The sequence below is a fragment of the Ctenopharyngodon idella genome, chromosome 18 (genome assembly GCF_019924925.1).
Source record: "Ctenopharyngodon idella isolate HZGC_01 chromosome 18, HZGC01, whole genome shotgun sequence".
NCBI classification, from domain to species: domain Eukaryota; kingdom Metazoa; phylum Chordata; class Actinopteri; order Cypriniformes; family Xenocyprididae; genus Ctenopharyngodon; species Ctenopharyngodon idella.
Genome location: NC_067237.1, coordinates 19,866,310 through 19,883,281, shown reverse-complemented (window position 1 = coordinate 19,883,281; position 16,972 = coordinate 19,866,310). Strand labels below are relative to the sequence as shown.

The 16,972-nt window shown below is 37.1% G+C and overlaps 1 protein-coding gene across 1 annotated transcript; it reads right to left on the bottom strand.

Annotated features, from left to right (window-relative positions):
• Nucleotides 1–223: 223 nt before the first annotated feature.
• Nucleotides 224–16,675, bottom strand: st8sia2 (ST8 alpha-N-acetyl-neuraminide alpha-2,8-sialyltransferase 2). Its single transcript, XM_051871185.1, has 6 exons — nt 15,512–16,675; nt 10,950–11,006; nt 10,384–10,536; nt 10,015–10,272; nt 4,872–5,165; nt 224–1,580 (listed from the first exon to the last, which is right to left on the bottom strand). The coding sequence occupies exons 1-6, from the start codon at nt 15,607–15,609 to the stop codon at nt 1,295–1,297; spliced, it is 1,146 nt and encodes a 381-aa protein (XP_051727145.1). The 5' UTR covers nt 15,610–16,675; the 3' UTR covers nt 224–1,294.
• Nucleotides 16,676–16,972: the final 297 nt, after the last annotated feature.

Below are 16,972 nucleotides of genomic sequence, written 5' to 3'. Positions count from 1 at the left end.
ATTATTTCATTGCGGAAACAAGCTTCCATAGTTTTTACTGTATTTTTGATCAAATAAATGCAGCCTTGGTTAGAATAAAAGACTTATTTATAAAAAAAAAAAAAAAAAAAAACCTGACCAACCACAAACTTTTGAACTGTGTATGTATAAATAAATAAATAGAGCTGGAAACACACACACACACACACCAAAAACATTGTCATTATCACATTGGCCAGATAAGTACAGCAGTATGTTCTTTACTTATAAGTTATCACAAATACATTCACTGAAACATGTAATATGTGTCACATACAAAAGAAATCCAAAAAACCCTAAAAATCCCTCCTTTATACAGAAACACAGTCTGAGATCCTAAAACAGATACTATGTGGCTTTAACAAATTCCAAAGTTTACATACTCAACGTCCCTTAACGGCTGAACGTTCTTGAGTACACATGAGTGTGTGAACAGCTGGGTGTGCACTGGATTTGGCTACAGTATCTCAGTGTGTGGCTCCACACGCTCTGATAGCTGCCTCACTGTGCAAACATGTTCAGCTACAAGAGTGTTCAGATGCTTGCAGTGCACATGTTCCACAAGTACTACAGAACATTAATGCAAAATTTTTTAACGCCTGCTAAAGGTCACAACACTACTCACTATGTCTTTCTAAGGCAACTTTATCAAGTGTCACATGATGCAGCATAACATTTTTTCCTACTCGAGGCACTAAATTATTGTCTAAAAGAATATATGTAGCAACAAAGTGGTAAATCCCCTTTATACTGTTCAAATGTTAATTCTAAGTCTAAACTGTACCATGTTAAATGCAAAAACTGACAACTTTCCTACATTCAGCCATGCCGTCTGTGGGCTCAACAGACACATAGACTGTAAAGGCAACAAATAAATGACATTCTAAATTTAGTTTTTTTTTTTTTTTTTTAAACAAATTGTCCCAAAAGACTAAAGGCTGAAGACCCATTTTATCAATATGCTCCCATCTTGTGGCCAAATATGGCATACAACTAAATCTGAACATATGAGACACTTAATGAATCATGCTAAAAAACATGGGATATGAAAAGGGGGGGGGCTTTTTATATAAAATAGCCTTATTTGGGGATTAAAAACATTCTTAAGGTTGAACACTTAAGAAACCCCTGTCCCGTTCATATATTGCATTCTCACATTTGGTCATTGATTTACCTGGAATATTCAGGTAATCCAGATTTTTTTCACAGCATTTCTTTTCTCTATGCATGTTCAAAGTCCAGTGTATGAAACCATTTTGAATGAGACTTTAAAAGCTCATGTTGGGAGTTTACATGGTCCCGTGTGCAGCCGCAGCGCCCCCTGTCTGTGAAGAGCACTTAAAGTTCTGAATTCCAAAGGCATTGTATGTGGACTGGCTCTAGATGTGTAGTGGTAAGTTAGCGTGTCGTAGTAGTGATACTTGACCGGTTTGCTGTCAGGATCATGAGCGAAAGGCCAGAAGCCATACAGGTGGATCTCATCACAAAAGCGTGTTGCCATGGTGTACATCAGGAGTCCGGTGGTGGGCCTCTTGATTTGGACATGATTGGTCAACCAGTACCTGCAAGAAAGTCATTGATAACAAATTTAAGACTAATCATCATAATGTATTACACTCAAGGTCTGTGTTATACTTGTAGATCAATTACATTGTTAATAAGAAAACTTAGAAAATCAGACACACTACTGTTCAAAATGAGATTTGTTAATGTTTGAAAGAAGTCTCATCCTCACCAATGCTGCATATATTTGATAAAAAAAAAAAAAAAAATTTTTTTTATTATATTAATATATAATTTATTCCTGTGATGGTAAAGCTGAATTTTCAGCATCATTACTCCAGTCTTCAGTGTCACATGATCCTTCAGAAATCATTCTAATATATTGATTTGGTGTCCAAGAAACATTTCTGATTATTATCAATGTTGAAAACAGTTGTGCTGCTTAATATTTTTGTGGAAACCGTGATTTTGTTTCTCTAAGATTCTTTGATAAATAAAAAGAACAGCATTTATTTAAAATAGAAATCTTTTGCAACATCATAAATGTCTTTGTTCTCACTTTATCAATTTAGTATACATTTTTCAGTAGTGCAGAAGGTTTTAAAAGAGTGACAATCTACGTTTACACTACAATGTACTAAAAACAGAAAAGTCTTTCCTTTGTTTTTCGCGCACAGACGACAACAGTCGTCAAAATGATCCCCGTTCACACGGATCTGCGAAAACTACTAAAAAGGCTGTATTATTCATGCCAGGCCAGTAAAGAAACACTACATGCCTATAGACTGAACACGTAATACACATGCACATGACATCACTGTTTTCACAAATTTGCATTTTTGTAGTTTACACAGAGACAATAACGGTATCGTTTTCAAAAACTTGCACTTTGAAACCCGTTTTCAAAACGTTGCATTTTCAGGCCACCAAAATGCTGTTGTCGTGTAAATGAACGGTCAAAACGCATAAAAAGTTATGTTTTTAGTTGAAAACAGTGTAGTGTAAACGGCCCCTAAATGTAACAGGTGATTATAAAATCCTCAATGTGTTAACAGCTAAGGTTAATAAAAAAAGAGCCTCAGCTGCATTTAGGCTAAATCCCCTTTTTAAAATATTCTCATGGAAAACTCATCCACATCCAAACCTGACAGTTGTGCAGCTCTTCCACGTTTAAAAGGAGATCAAACTATTGAACAATGTCTATTAAGATGCGCTGAACCCTCTCCAGTCCACTCACCCCTGAATAACCCTCACAATAGGGCTCTCTCTGTGTATCCGTGAGGTGTCATTCATTCAGGACGGCTGCAGCAAATGGGGGGTCTGGAGAAAAGGAGTTTCAGATAACAAAGGGCTGTGGGATCCCATATCCCATATTTAAAGCTACCTCTGGACTGGTCGGAGTACAGATTTCTTTATTCTAATTCTTTGGGATTAAATTTCAATTCAATAACTCTAGTATTAAAAAAGGGGTCAGTAAGATTAAAAACTTTAGAAGAAGTCTCTTATGCTCACCAAGGCTGCATTTATTTGAGAAAAACATGGCAAAAAACTAATATTGTGAAACATTATTACATTTTAAAATAACTATTATATTTTTAATTTAACTTATTCCTGTGATGCAGAGCTGAATCATTTCTCCAGTCTTCAGTGTCACATGACCCTTCAGAAATCATTCTAATATGCGGATTTGCTGCTCAAGGAACATTTCTTATTATTATCAATGTTGAAAACAGTGTGCTGCTTAATATTTTGTGGAAACTGTTTTCCAGGATTCTTTAATGAACTGAAAGTGCAAATTAACATTTAAAATAGTAAAGACTTTTACATTGTTACAATTTTTTGTCACTTTGTAATCAATTTAATGCATCTTTGCTGAAGTATTCTTAATCAAAAATCATACCCTAAACTTTTGAAGTAAATACTGCTATAAATTTAGCAGGAAAGTGATTCAGTCTGATTTAATTTGACACCCAATAGAAATAGAAAGTGGTTTCTTGCCATTATTTCACAATACACTGTCTTTTTTTTTTTTTTATTGTATCACACTCAATGCAGACCATTGGCGTAACTTTGTTTTAAAAGTGGGTGGGGTGGGGGGGGCTAATCAATACATTGAGTCGACAGAACCAATAGAGAGTCTCCGCAACGACGTCAAGCGATAGATTGAGGCGCTCGTCAAACTGTGCAAGAGCCACAAGAGAACACTGTTGCCTTCCGCCACTGATAACACCGGCAACAAACAAACACTCAAAATGATTTCAAAAACAGCACATTCCAGCATCAGATCGCCTCTTTTTTTAACACAAATGAAATGAATACTCTGATATAGTTAAGTGAAGATGTTTCCTCTAGATTAGGAACATACGTGCCGCGAGATGTTTCAAAAAGTGCTGGAGACAATATCGACCGTCAAAAGTTGACAGGCTGAAACAGACTGTATAACTTACATTGAAAACTTGGTTATATAAACTAGATTCTTCAAAAAATTGTTTTGTTTTCTTCATTTTTGTTTCACATAAAAAAAAAAAAAAGAAAAAGAAATAATTAAAGGGTACATTTGGACGACAACATACTAAACACGGAAATGTTTTTCCTTTGCGTTTTTCGCGTACAAGCGATAACATTGTCAAAACGATCCCCATTCACACGAATCTGCAAAAATGACTAAAATCACAAATTCACGTTTTTGTAGTTTACATGGAGACAATAACTGTATCGTATTCAAAAACCTGCACTTTAAAAACCGTTTTCAAAGGTTTACGTTTTCAGGCCCTCAAAACACCGGTGTCGTGTAAATGAGCAGAAAAAATGCCTACAAAGTTTTCATGTTTAATTTAAAATGGTGTCGTGTAAACACCCCCTAAAACGACATGATGGTGAGTAAATGATGGAATTTTTTTGTTTTTTGGAGTTTTTGGAAGAACTATTCTTTTCCAAACAACTATAACATATTGTTATGGCATATTCCCCTCAATACACCATCCACTGAACAGCTGTCTCAGACACAGGGTTCAGACACTCTGCTCTGAGGGAGGGCTGAATGGCAGTCTTAAAATATGCAGAGGTCAATGGAAGAGGCAAAGGTTGAGCTATTTAAAGACAACCGACTACAATTGAGCCCAGAGGGGCTTGAATTTGTTGAGCGAACTAACAAAAGACCTTCTGTAAAAATCCAGATATATAGATGCCTGTGTGCACTTAGTGTGCGGCCATATCCATTTACAGGAACAGTCTGTGGCCGTGGGGCAGGATGTGAATGTATTGATGCCTGAACTATAAATAGCGAGAGGCTTGATACACCTGCTTTAGCCAGCATGGGTTTGAGTAGTCTTAAATGCACGGGCACGTACCCTCTGACGGCATGGAGCAGACGCAGAGAGGGGAAGGCGGTGCGGACGTTCACGGTATGCAGAAGAATGAGGCGGATGGCCCACTCCACTCGCTCCTCTCCTCCTTTAGCCATGAAGGCAGGGATCCACAGCACACTCCCACTGAGGCTCTGCAGCCTGTGGACGAAGCGCTGCACCCACTCCTCACTGTTCAGGTCCTGAAAGGCACGCTGGACCACGGAGGGGTTCATAGTCACCAGACTGGTGCGCAGGCCCACATCAGCTGAATACTCCTCCACTGGAGCTAGATTGCACCTTGGAAATGCACACACATATACATATGGTTATGTCTTAATTGTTATCTCAGGTTAGGCTGGTTACCATTCCATAAACACATTACAACCCCCAATATTTTAACGTTTAAACTGTGTATAAAGCTGATAATAAGCCATTCCTTTTGGTCAGCCTTAGTTATCTTCATAGTCAACACTTCAGCAAGCCATAAACATAATTTATATATAAGCGTATCTGAAGTTTATTTCACTCTGCATGGCTGCATTACACATTAGAGCCAAAATATATTCTACATAAATGTCAGTGCAGAATCTATAAGCAAGTGTGTGTCGCATTTTTGCTGTTGCAGAAAAAGGTGCTAATGCACATTAGCATAAACTGTCTTTCTTGGTTATTTTTCTATAGTGTGCAATAGTTGAGTCGCGGATGTAAACCTCCCATTCATTATCCATGAGTCTGCAAAGAAATCTCCACCAATCAGAGAACTGCGACAAGCAAATCATGCCAAAAGAACTCTTTAGTTAGCGCACATCCACTCCCATGAATCGCTGCGAATGACAATCAATTCAGCCACCCGTGCACTTTTACTTTTTAATGATTTTTCAATCATTTTTTGCTGAAAATCCAAGTTAGTAATGTGATTCACCTCATAGCTGGTTGGTTTTGTTTATGGCTTATAATTCATTAAAGATATATATGGAAAAAACTATTCTGGAACAAAGGCCTATGAAAAAGTGTCTCTGTTGCACTACTGTACTCAACTACTGCCATGATAAAGCAACAGTTTTAAATGTTGCTGCACATTACCCAAGTCCTAACACATACGTAGGTTTGTTAACTCTCTAGATTAAATGCAACAACGCATTCTTCATTAAAGTATATTTTGGCTTTGCAGGGGTTTTCAAGCTGGGAACCTGGGACCTCCAGGGGGCCCCAATTAAGGGAGTGCTAAGAAGTCCATGGAAATGTTTGAGGGGAAAAAAAATTACAAAAATATTAAATAACATAATATGAAACTACAGCTGTGGCTAAAAGTATTGGCAGTGACAAATTATGTTTTGCAAAGTTTGCCGTTTCAGTATTTATAGATTTTTTCACGTTTCTATGGTATACTGGAAAATGGAGACTGTCCTCCTCCAAAAAACGACCCATTTTTTCAAGCACCTTGTTACGATCTATATTTACGTTTTAAAGTCATGCTCCCTCTAGCTGGCATAAAAATGACAGTGTCGTGTTACGTCTGTCGTCATGAAATGACATATGACCGTCGTTACCAATCAAAATGCTTGTTCATTTAAATGCATTGTGTGGACTTTTTACACGGTCCCTTACCCGCCATTTGTCCTATTTCCATTTAGCAAAACTCTTTTTTATTATTATTATTATTTTTTTTTTTTATTATTAACGACTACACCTACCCCAACCCTAAATCTACCCTTAGTGATTTATAGTGCATATACACGGAGCATAATAGTACAGTCTGCATTAATGTCATACATGCAGAATCCTCCGAAAGACCAAGCAAGCACCTTTTAGAGCTCAACCCATCAAAAAAGAAAAAAAAAAAAAAAAAAAAAAACCCAGAGGTGACTTTAAAGCAAATACCAAGCAGGGTGCTGGCATTATCATCTTGCCACAATACCTGGAAAAACCTTTCAACACTGGCACCATGCCGACTAGCGAGGCTTAGCTGTCACGGTCACACTCCCACACAGTTTTGTCCTTGCCCGGCGAAACAGCCATGCCAACCATACAAGAGGGATTTAAGTTCCTCCATTACTTAAACTTTAAGGCTCTAAATGTCCCTGAACTGGGGCTGAATGACATTAATGTCCTAAGAGCACAGTTGGGCTGATGAGGACTCATTTAGGATTAAGAATCTCACAGTATTACACTACTCTAAGTATCACATGAAGCACACTTGCTGTTTTTTTTTTTTTTTCCAAGCAAGCAGCTTTCAGCTGTAGGCAGAACATTTTACAGGCAAGTGAACTTTAGTCACTTTCAAAAGACAGCCTAATTACGTTTCCAGGGCTATGGCTTAGTATGACTTGTACAAATGTCATATTTGCTCAGCTGGTCCCAAATTGCAATATGTATCACACTTCAGTTCTGAAAGCCTTCAGACATTGTGAGTCAAGCCTGGAAATAGTACTGACAGATATTTCAAAAGCGCATTGTGTCGCATACGGATTGCAAGCTGTTTGAAATCCAAACAGCATTTCTTTAAAGCAGTGGTTTCCAAAATGGGGGGGGCAGAGTTATTAAAAGGGATAGGGGGCACAGCAAGGGATAGGGACAGTCAGAAGATTGTTATGCAAAAGAAACCTCTTCAGGGTGATTGAAGACCCCACTGCGAAATTATCCCGCTTATTATGCGGCTACTTGCCACATTAAGTAAATAATTGAACAAAATATTAATTTGACATTTTATTACCACAAGATGACTCACAAAACCCGCTTGAGCGGACTTGTAGCAGTTGTTGTTGTGGAATAACAGACAGCTAGATGGATTGAAGAATCAGAATTCAGTGTTGCAGGGAGTAGTGTAAAAATATAATGATGCATGGTTCATCACCAAGCATGGACAAGTTTGTGAAAGGACTGCCAGTGCCAGGTAAAAGTAAAGCAGACGATAAATCTACTTCAAACCTCACAACTACCAAAACATACGTGTCTACACCAGACGCGGGCAGCGCGACAACGCAAAAAAACTAATAGAACCCATTATAATCAGTGATGCTGTCTACACTGGATGTGGTGCAACAAGAAATTCTGACAGTAAACTGATGTCTCCCTCCATTTCCGACATACTCCAAGCCTCAAGACAAGAAAATATGACAAGGAATATCTCACCCTTGGATTCACCAGTACAACGGTGGGTAATGAAGAGAGACTACAGTGTGTTGCATGCCTCAAAATATTAGCTTCTGACTATATGAAGCTGAACAAGTTAAAGGGTTAGTTCACCCAAAAATGAAAATAATGTTATTTATCACTCACCCTCATGCCGTTCCACACCTGTAAGACCTTTGTTAATCTTAAGAACGCAAATTAAGATATTTTTGTTGAAATCTGATGGCTCAGTGAGGCCTCCATAGCCAGCAATGACATTTCCTCTCTCAAGATCCATTAATGTACTAAAAACATATTTAAATCAGTTCATGTGAGTACAGTGGTTCAATATTAATATTATAAAGCGACGAGAATATTTTTGGTGCGCCAAAAAAAACAAAATAACGACTTCTTATAGTGATGGCCGATTTCAAAACACTGCTTCAGGAAGCTTCGGAGCGTTATGAATCAGCGTGTTGAATCATGATTCGGATCGCGTGTCAAACCGCCAAACTGCTGAAATCACATGACTTTGGCGCTCCAAACCACTGATTCGACACAAAAGATTCATAACGCTCCGAAGCTTCATGAAGCAGTGTTTTGAAATCGGCCATTAAGTCGATATTTTGTTTTTTTGGCGCACCAAAATTCTCGTATTTCAACAAAAATATCTTAATTTGCGTTCCGAAGATTAACGAAGGTCTTATGGGTGTGGAACGGCATGAGGGTGAGTAATAAATGACATTATTTTCATTTTTGGGTGAACTAACCCTTTAAGACGCCACTCAGACTTTACATCACGAACACAAAGAGAAGACCATTGAAGTCGTAAAGTTGTTATTAATAACAATGTTTCAAATACATCTTACAGGATTTTTCAAGTAAGTTCACGTCTTAGGGCTGGTTCACATAGAACGTGTCTTTGCATCTAAAAACGCAGCGCTCAGGAATGGGTTTTAAAAAAGTGCAGCGCAGAACACGAGGGTCTCGAGACACACTTTTGAGACGTGATGCAATAACGAACAAATAAAACAGCTGCAACGCCAACTTGCTACTGTAAACAGAAGCTCGCAACGCTTGCCCTGTTTTGGAACTTACAATGATGAGCAGCACTACGTGTAAAACATGTTGAAATTCTTTTAACTTGACACAGCGTCTTAAAAATGCGGCGCTCATGTGTGGGGCGCTGCAAAAGACGCACTGTCTAGCATGTGTTTACATAGAACAACAATGGAAAAGTAGTGCAATGGATTAGAAAACCACGTTCTGTGTGATCGACTCCTTAGAGTGTCTTTATGTGGGTGCACTCTCAGAAAAAAGAGATATAAAAGCTGTCACTGGGGTGGTATCCTTTCAAAAGGTACACCTTTGTACCTAAAGAGTGCATAATAAAACCTCAGGAGTACATATTGGTACCAAAAGTGTGCACATTAGTACCTAAATGGTACATATTATAACCTTTTGAAAGAGTACCGCCCCAGTGACAGCTTTTGTACCTTTTTTTTCCTGAGAGTGTAGGTGAGGGGCTGGCAGAAAAAGTTTGGGAACCACTGCTTTAAAGTGAGTTTAAACTTGAATGTAGAGAATGTGAATAACTGGCTGTAATGATATAAACAGCACAAACAATTAACTTCATAATAAATTAGCATTGCAAACATGTCGTTCTGATGTATTGATACTACTAAGGATAAAACCCTCTATATTTGAGGGTTTTGTTGACTTATCCTTGGGAGCAAGTGCCTAAAAAAAGGTAATTGTGAGAAAGTTTAAAATAAGAAGTCACAGATACAAGAAATAAAGAGCAATATATGAGAAATTAAGTAGCAATTAAGAAGTACAGGGATGTTCAAATGGAGCAATTACTTTTGGAGGCTCTAGCTCTACATTGCCAGTTATGACAATTATTCTTTACCGCTAGTTTAGGTTGGTTTGTTGTTTGATTTGGGATAAGAACACTTACTAACTAGGTAAGTTACATCACAGGTTATATCAACAGAGCACAAACCGTTGAATGTGACAGAAGACAGATGTTTACCTAATGACAAAGTCATGTGAATCAATCTCTCGGCCGCAGCTGCTATTCAGTAATATCCCAGAGTTCCCAACGATGGCACATTGTTTGTAATGCTGGTTCTTCATGGGGGACACCGTCGGCAAAAGTTGGTACAGGTTCTCAGAGATGTTTGTGGTGCTCTGGCGGTCAAATATATAATGAATGACATCCCCCGGTTTAAAGGTGCTCTTAAGAATTGAGATGTCTCTCTCAGCATCCAGGAACCTCAAAATGTTTTTCCTGGAAGGAAAATGAAAAATCATAACACTTTAGAAAGAGTTTTAACAGGGAACCACATTCTGCATTCTTGAGAAATGCCATACTGTGCATTTGAATACCATCGAGCCATACCTGATGAGGTTAGACAAGGTGCTGTTGAAAGTCCATTCAGGTGAAGATGAATTGCAGGTTTTGCTCTTTATGCCTGGCAGTGGAATTGGAGAAGAGACTTTGCTCTTTCTATAGGTAACTAGAGATGTAGGGGCAGCACTCAGAACTGAATTTCTGAAGAAAAGAAAGATCATACCAGTGTGTTTATATGCACTGACCATACATCAATATTAGCAACTTAGGCACGGCTACAAATAACATCTGCCGGCTCAAAAGATTGGCTGCTATGTTTTTGTAAAGCATGAAATCAATACTCAAAACCCTGATGAAACAGTAATGTGAAACAAACAGCTCTTAAGTTTAATTTCTTGCTGATATTATAGGTTTCTCTGTATCGTAATTTAAAATCGAAATAAGTATCATGTAAAGAAACAGAAAATAGAATAAATTTACATTTTAAATTTCTTGCATTAGTTTTAGAGGACTAAAACACAACCCTAAGAAACAGACTTAAATATTTGGTTGTAAGCAACAATGACATTTTCTCTGGAAACATCATAAATGATATAACAAATCAGATTACAAACCTGTCGGACTTGAGAACAAAGCTTTTTAAGTGAAATCTCTGTGAATCCTCAATGTTCCTATAAGAGCAGAAGGCATAAAATATTCATCATCATTATCCAGTAATATGACCATTAATAATGCTCTGAAATCACATCAGTGAGTAGATAATTGAGGTAGAGGCAATTAGGCTTCAGACTGGAAAAAATACATGAAATTGAATTAGGATGATGATAATGTTTATTTAGCACTTTTATGTGAGTCATTCCACTTATATTAACTCTTTAGAATATTTTCATGGCACAAATCCAAGGTCATGGCTAGTGTGCTTTAACCCTTGTTATTATTTATTAATCATTTCATCAACTCATTACAACAATTATTTATTTCAATTATTTTGATCATATGAGTACAATTATATAGCATATTTCAATGCAATCACAAAGTGTCATACACATACATATATATATATATATATATATATATTAGTTGCAAGAAAAAGTATGTGAACCACTTGCAGAATCTGTGAAAATGTGAATAATTTTAACAAAATAAGAGAGATCATACAAAATGCATGTTATTTTTTATTTAATGCTGTCCCGAGTAAGATATTTTACATAAAAGATGTTTACATATAATCAACAAGACAAAAAAATAGCTGAATTTATTAAAATGTCCTAGTTCAAAGGTATGTGAAAGGTAAGAATCCTTGATTCTTAATACTGTGTGTGGTTACCTGGATGATCTACGACTGTTTTTTTGTTTTGTGATGGTTGTTCATGAGTCTCTTGTTTGTTCTGAACAGTTAAACTGAGCTGTGTTCTTCAGAAAAATCCTCCAGGTCCTGCAGATTCTTCAGTTTTCGAGGATTTTTTGCATATTTGAACCCTTTACAGCAGTGACTGAATGATTTTGAGATCCATTTTTTCACACTGAGGACAACTGAGGGACTCAAACAAAACTAATAAAAAAAGGTTCAAACATTCACTGATGTTCCAAAAGGAAACACAATGCATTAAGACCAGGGGGTGAAAACTTTTTGAATTTGAAAATCAAGGTAAATTGTACTTAATTTGTCTTCAGGAAACATGTAAGGATCTTCTGTTGCTTTCGAAGGGCAGTACTAAATGAAAAAAAAAAAAGAAAAGATATTTAAACGAAATAAGAAAAAAAAAAAAAAAATGTACATCTTCATCCTGTTCAAAAGTTTTCACCCCCTGACTCTTAATGCATCGTGTTTCCTTCTGGAGCATCAGTGAATGTTTGAACCTTTTTTATTAATTGTGTTTGAGTCCTTCAGTTGTCCTCAGTGTGAAAAGATGGATCTCAAAATCATTCAGTCACTGCTGGAAAGGGTTCAAATATGCAAAAAATCCTCGAAAACTGAAGAATCTGCAGGACCTGGAGGATTTTTCTGAAGAACAGAGCTCAGTTTAACTGCTCAGAACAAACAAGAGACTCATGAAGAACCATCACAAAACAAACAAACAGTCATAGATCATCCAGGTAACCACACACAGTATTAAGAATCAATGGTTCACAAACTTTTGAATGGGGTAATTTTAATAAATTCAGCTTTTTTTTTTTTTTGTCTTATGGATTATATGTAAACATCTTTTATGTAAAATATCTTACTCAGGACAGTACTAAATGAAAAATAACATGCATTTTGTATGATCTCTCTTATTTTGTTACAATTTTTCACATTTTCACAAATTCTGCAAGTGGTTCACATTTTTCTTGCAACTGTAATATATATATATATATATATATATATTTTTTTTTTTTTCAACCCATTTCCTTCATTTTTCCAGAAACACATCCTTCTTTAAATTAACAAAAAATTGATCTTGTCCATCATATAAATCTCAATGGTATAAGAATTTTTTTTAAACAGTTTGAGGTGGTCAGATTCATTTAACCAAACATGTTGGTCATTGTGAACTCAAATAAAAGACACAATGAATGGAAAAAAAAAACCATTATAATTTATATTCATACCTGGAGGAATCACCTTAACACATAATGGCAAAGATAATAGCTGTTCACCTCTACCATGCTGGGTGCCCCTTCAAAACATTTAGGACAGGATTGCATTGTATCCTTGAGCAAATCAGTCCTATTTGTCTACCATTCACTGTAATGTTCTCTATCTCTTCCCCAAAGTCATGGCTACGTGCATTATTAAGCAGACAGAGCACAGATCTCTTAAAATTCTGTGGAGCAGCTTCAAATGCAGATTTAATGGTGGTGTTGCTTCAAAGCGCTTATAACTGTTCTGAGATATACCCCTTAGATCCTTTGTTTGATATTGCAATTTAGAATATAATTCCATAAATTATAAATCTCACCAATAACTTAAGCAAAAATTAGGTCATAAGAGTCATCTAATGCCTTCTGACAGCTAGTAAATGAGGTGTGAAATATCCAAATTGGGATTTTACAATTATATTTTGTCTCTGGGATATTTTGGGTTAGCAAATACGAGGGAGGAAATATTCCCTTTGCGTGCTTAATGGATAAACTGTAATTAGTGCGGCAGAAACATATCACGGTACAGAGCAAACAAGCCAAATACTTTGCATAAAACGTCAAATGTGGCAACCGAAAGTATGAACTATTTAAAAATTAAAGAACAAATGCATGTCTTGGCAGCATACACTTGTTGTTTTCTCATGCAATTATTCTTGCAATTAATCCATCTATGCATAAACATTCTTCTCACTCAAGAGCTTTAAAGTGTATGTCTCGAGATGGCTAGATTTGCAATTATGTAAGCCTGTGGATTTCTGCTACAGGGTTCAATTATAGCTGAAGAAAGTCAAACTGTTCATTTTTGTCTCCAAGCTGTAGCTTTAAAGCCACAAATCAAACAGTAATCCTCTAGATGCCACAAACCACAGATCAGACTGTCTTTTCACTTGCATGAATGGGTGCAAACAGAAAACACTCAAGAGTAGAACAAAACCAGACCATCAGCCATCCGTCACAGAACAGCAGGGTCAGCTGCATTTATGATGACTCCCATACAAGGTTTCACACTCAGCAAAAGTCTGAATGACACATTTTGGAGAACGGCCAAGTATTAATAATCAAAAACTGTGTATATTCAGCAAAACCAGCTCCAAAATGTGTACTCTGATTGATCACTCTGCTGGTAACTAAATCTGAGATAAACCTAAAAGGGTTAGTTCACCCAAAAATGAAGACTCTTAGTTAATCCGAGTCTTGTGAAGAGACACTTGCTTTATATGAGAAACCGGTTTAATTTAAGCTTTTATTAACATACAAACATTGCAATACAGAGCATGCTTGAGCTTCTGCTTACCTAATTTGAGTGCTTCTATATTTACATTCCCTGATCAATGTTTATGCTTCCAATGGAGGAACAGAAATCTCTCAGATTTCATTAAAAATATCTTCATTTGTGATCTAAAGATGAACTAAAGTCTTATGGGTTTGGAACGACATAAGGGTAAGTAACTGATGACAGAAATATCATTTTGGGGTGAACTATGCCTTTAAAGGCTATAAAATATCAAACAACCCCTTCAGAACGTTCAGAATCATCTATCAAACTGATGTGATATCAAACACGTGAGTTGTTTCCTCAAATTAAACTCCCACGTGCCCAGGCTGTGGCTTCGCAAACAATAGTCCTCGGGACAACACATTGTCTCCCTCCTTTGACTTAGACACAGTATTACACTGTTTGATGAAAGACCAAGCCAATCCTGCTGGAAAATACAGTTTAAAACTGTGTTTTGGAACATTCTAGGTGGTCTAAGCTGGTTGTTTGCTGGTCCAAAATGGTTATTAGCTGGTTCAAGCCAATCATTAGTGGGCCCAAGGCGGTCATTAAGGTGGCCAAATGTGTAAATTATCTCAGACCAGCAACAAATCAGCTCAGTAGGGTGGTCAGGTTGGTTTTTGTAATACGGTAGCTGGTTAGAAAACTACTGAACAGCTTAAAACGGGTTTTCAAACTGGGGTCCAGAGAACCCATAAGGGGGAATGCAAGACAGTGCTATAGGGGGTCTCTGGAAAAGTAAAAAATAAATAAGTAAAAATGTATTTATTAATTCTTTTGATTTAAAATAATTTAAAAATATGATTTCAAATAAATACATAAAATTATGAAAATAAATTAATAATAGCCTTGACGGGAAAAAACCCTTGCTTAGACCACCTAATGATGACCAGCTCGGACTAACTAGAAACCAGTTCTTTTCCAAAAACACAGCTCCAGTTTAAAACTGATTTTCCTGACAAATACGCAAAATAATTAGGTAAATAAAATAGGCTACACAGCTCTTTGCTGTTTTCTCGTGTAGCCTATATATTCGCGATATTCAGACAAGCCAATGTAATACGCAGCCCATAGTCCTAAATGGACTGTCCATTGTTTGGGCTTCTACAAAGTCTCTCTTGAGAGAATCAAGGCACGGAGGACATGGGTCCTAAACAAAAACATCACATAAACATAGCCTACATCGAGTACAGCTGTGCATTAAAACATACAGAAAGGCAAAAAAGAGAATGCGATATATTTAGGCTAACTGTATTGTTAATCGAATTTACTTACGCGATTTCTTCCTCCACTTCCGATATATCAGCTATGATAACAAATATAACCAGGGCTGTCCCGATTCCAAACATCAGTATTCGGAATTCAAAAGACATGACTTGACCGCCGTGCGATTCTACAAATGCGTTGAACTATAAAGCGCAATAGAAATCTATTCTTCTTTCACACTGGGCTCTTACGCAGGGCAACACATGTAATGTTCCTCCGTCTCCTCGACAAAGCTGGACCATTCTAACTGTCCGTGCAGGTTAACGAACAGTTGTCTGCATTAAATATCACGTCCATCAGCTTCTTCCACCTTTACGAAAGTAGTGTAGGGATAAGGCAAACGTGAACGTCCTTTCTTCTCTTACTCAGTCCTGCCGCTACTCCTCGGAGATCTGATTGGTGGCAGTTCTCTTAAAACTTTGCTTGCAAGGTGCATAAACTCACATATGAATGTTATGCATTCAGTTAAACTGCGTAATATAGAGGCAGAAGGCGTGCATTTAAAATTGAATATGAAATATGAATCCCCCTTTCTTTCTTGCTCGCTTTGTTTCTATTTGACAAAGACACACACGTTTGGTTTTCTGCGGTGAGGACTTTCTATTGACTTCTATTTTTTTTTTTTTTTTTTTGTATATTAAGCTAACCAGGTCCTAACCAGGTGCGACGCGACAGGGTTACACAGCGACACAATGAACCCAAAGCAGCTGCACGACGCGACATAATCAATCACAAATCACAGCCAATCAGAACCGTTCTCTCAGTTTGAACGCTCTCTCACGCTGCTCAACATGACTTTCTTCGGGCGGCATACATTTTATGATTCTCTTTTTGGAACTTTAGGGATTTATCAAATATAATATCCAATATTTCTCAACTTCCAGCCTCACCTCATTCATTTTTGAGGTTTAAAGTCACCATTTTTTTTTTTTTTTTATAGCCTACGGAATATTGCGGTAGACTAGCCTATATTTTAAATGATTATTATTTTTAATTCATGTGATGTGCCCTCTTGATGTTCAACCAAAATACCTTACCCTCCTTCTTGCAAACAACATCTCTTCTCTTCACTGATGACGTGTTTACTGCCTTGAGGGCGGAACAACCTGTCACACGCACAGGGCAGGTTCAAGCTCAAACTGGTGCGCAACGTTTTGCTACGATTTCCAGGTTGAGCGACATGTTTCCTGGAAATGGTGTGCAACGGGGTTTGAGATACATTTTCTCTTGTTTGGTGGGTGTGTCAAAAATCAGCAGGAACATGTATATAAACCACACGGTATTAAGAGACAGCTCACACAATGGGTCCAAGTAAAGTCGTTTACAAATGTGTCTGCTCGATATACGCAACAATTGAAGATATTAGAAGACATGTTTGTTGTAAGAGTTTTATAGTAAAAATATAGCATATCAACATGATGATGTAGTTGTTTATATTTTTAGCTTCATTGCAAGGCATGTTTTTTTATA

Excerpts from the sequence above, each read along its gene's own strand:
- st8sia2 (XM_051871185.1), bottom strand. The coding sequence starts at position 15,609 with ATGTCTTTTGAATTCCGAATACTGATGTTTGGAATCGGGACAGCCCTG. Across the intron at positions 11,007-15,511 it reads GAAGTGGAGGAAGAAATCGC|GAACATTGAGGATTCACAGA; the intron begins GTAAGTAAATTC and ends CTGCTCTTATAG. Across the intron at positions 10,537-10,949 it reads TTTGTTCTCAAGTCCGACAG|AAATTCAGTTCTGAGTGCTG; the intron begins GTTTGTAATCTG and ends TCTTTTCTTCAG.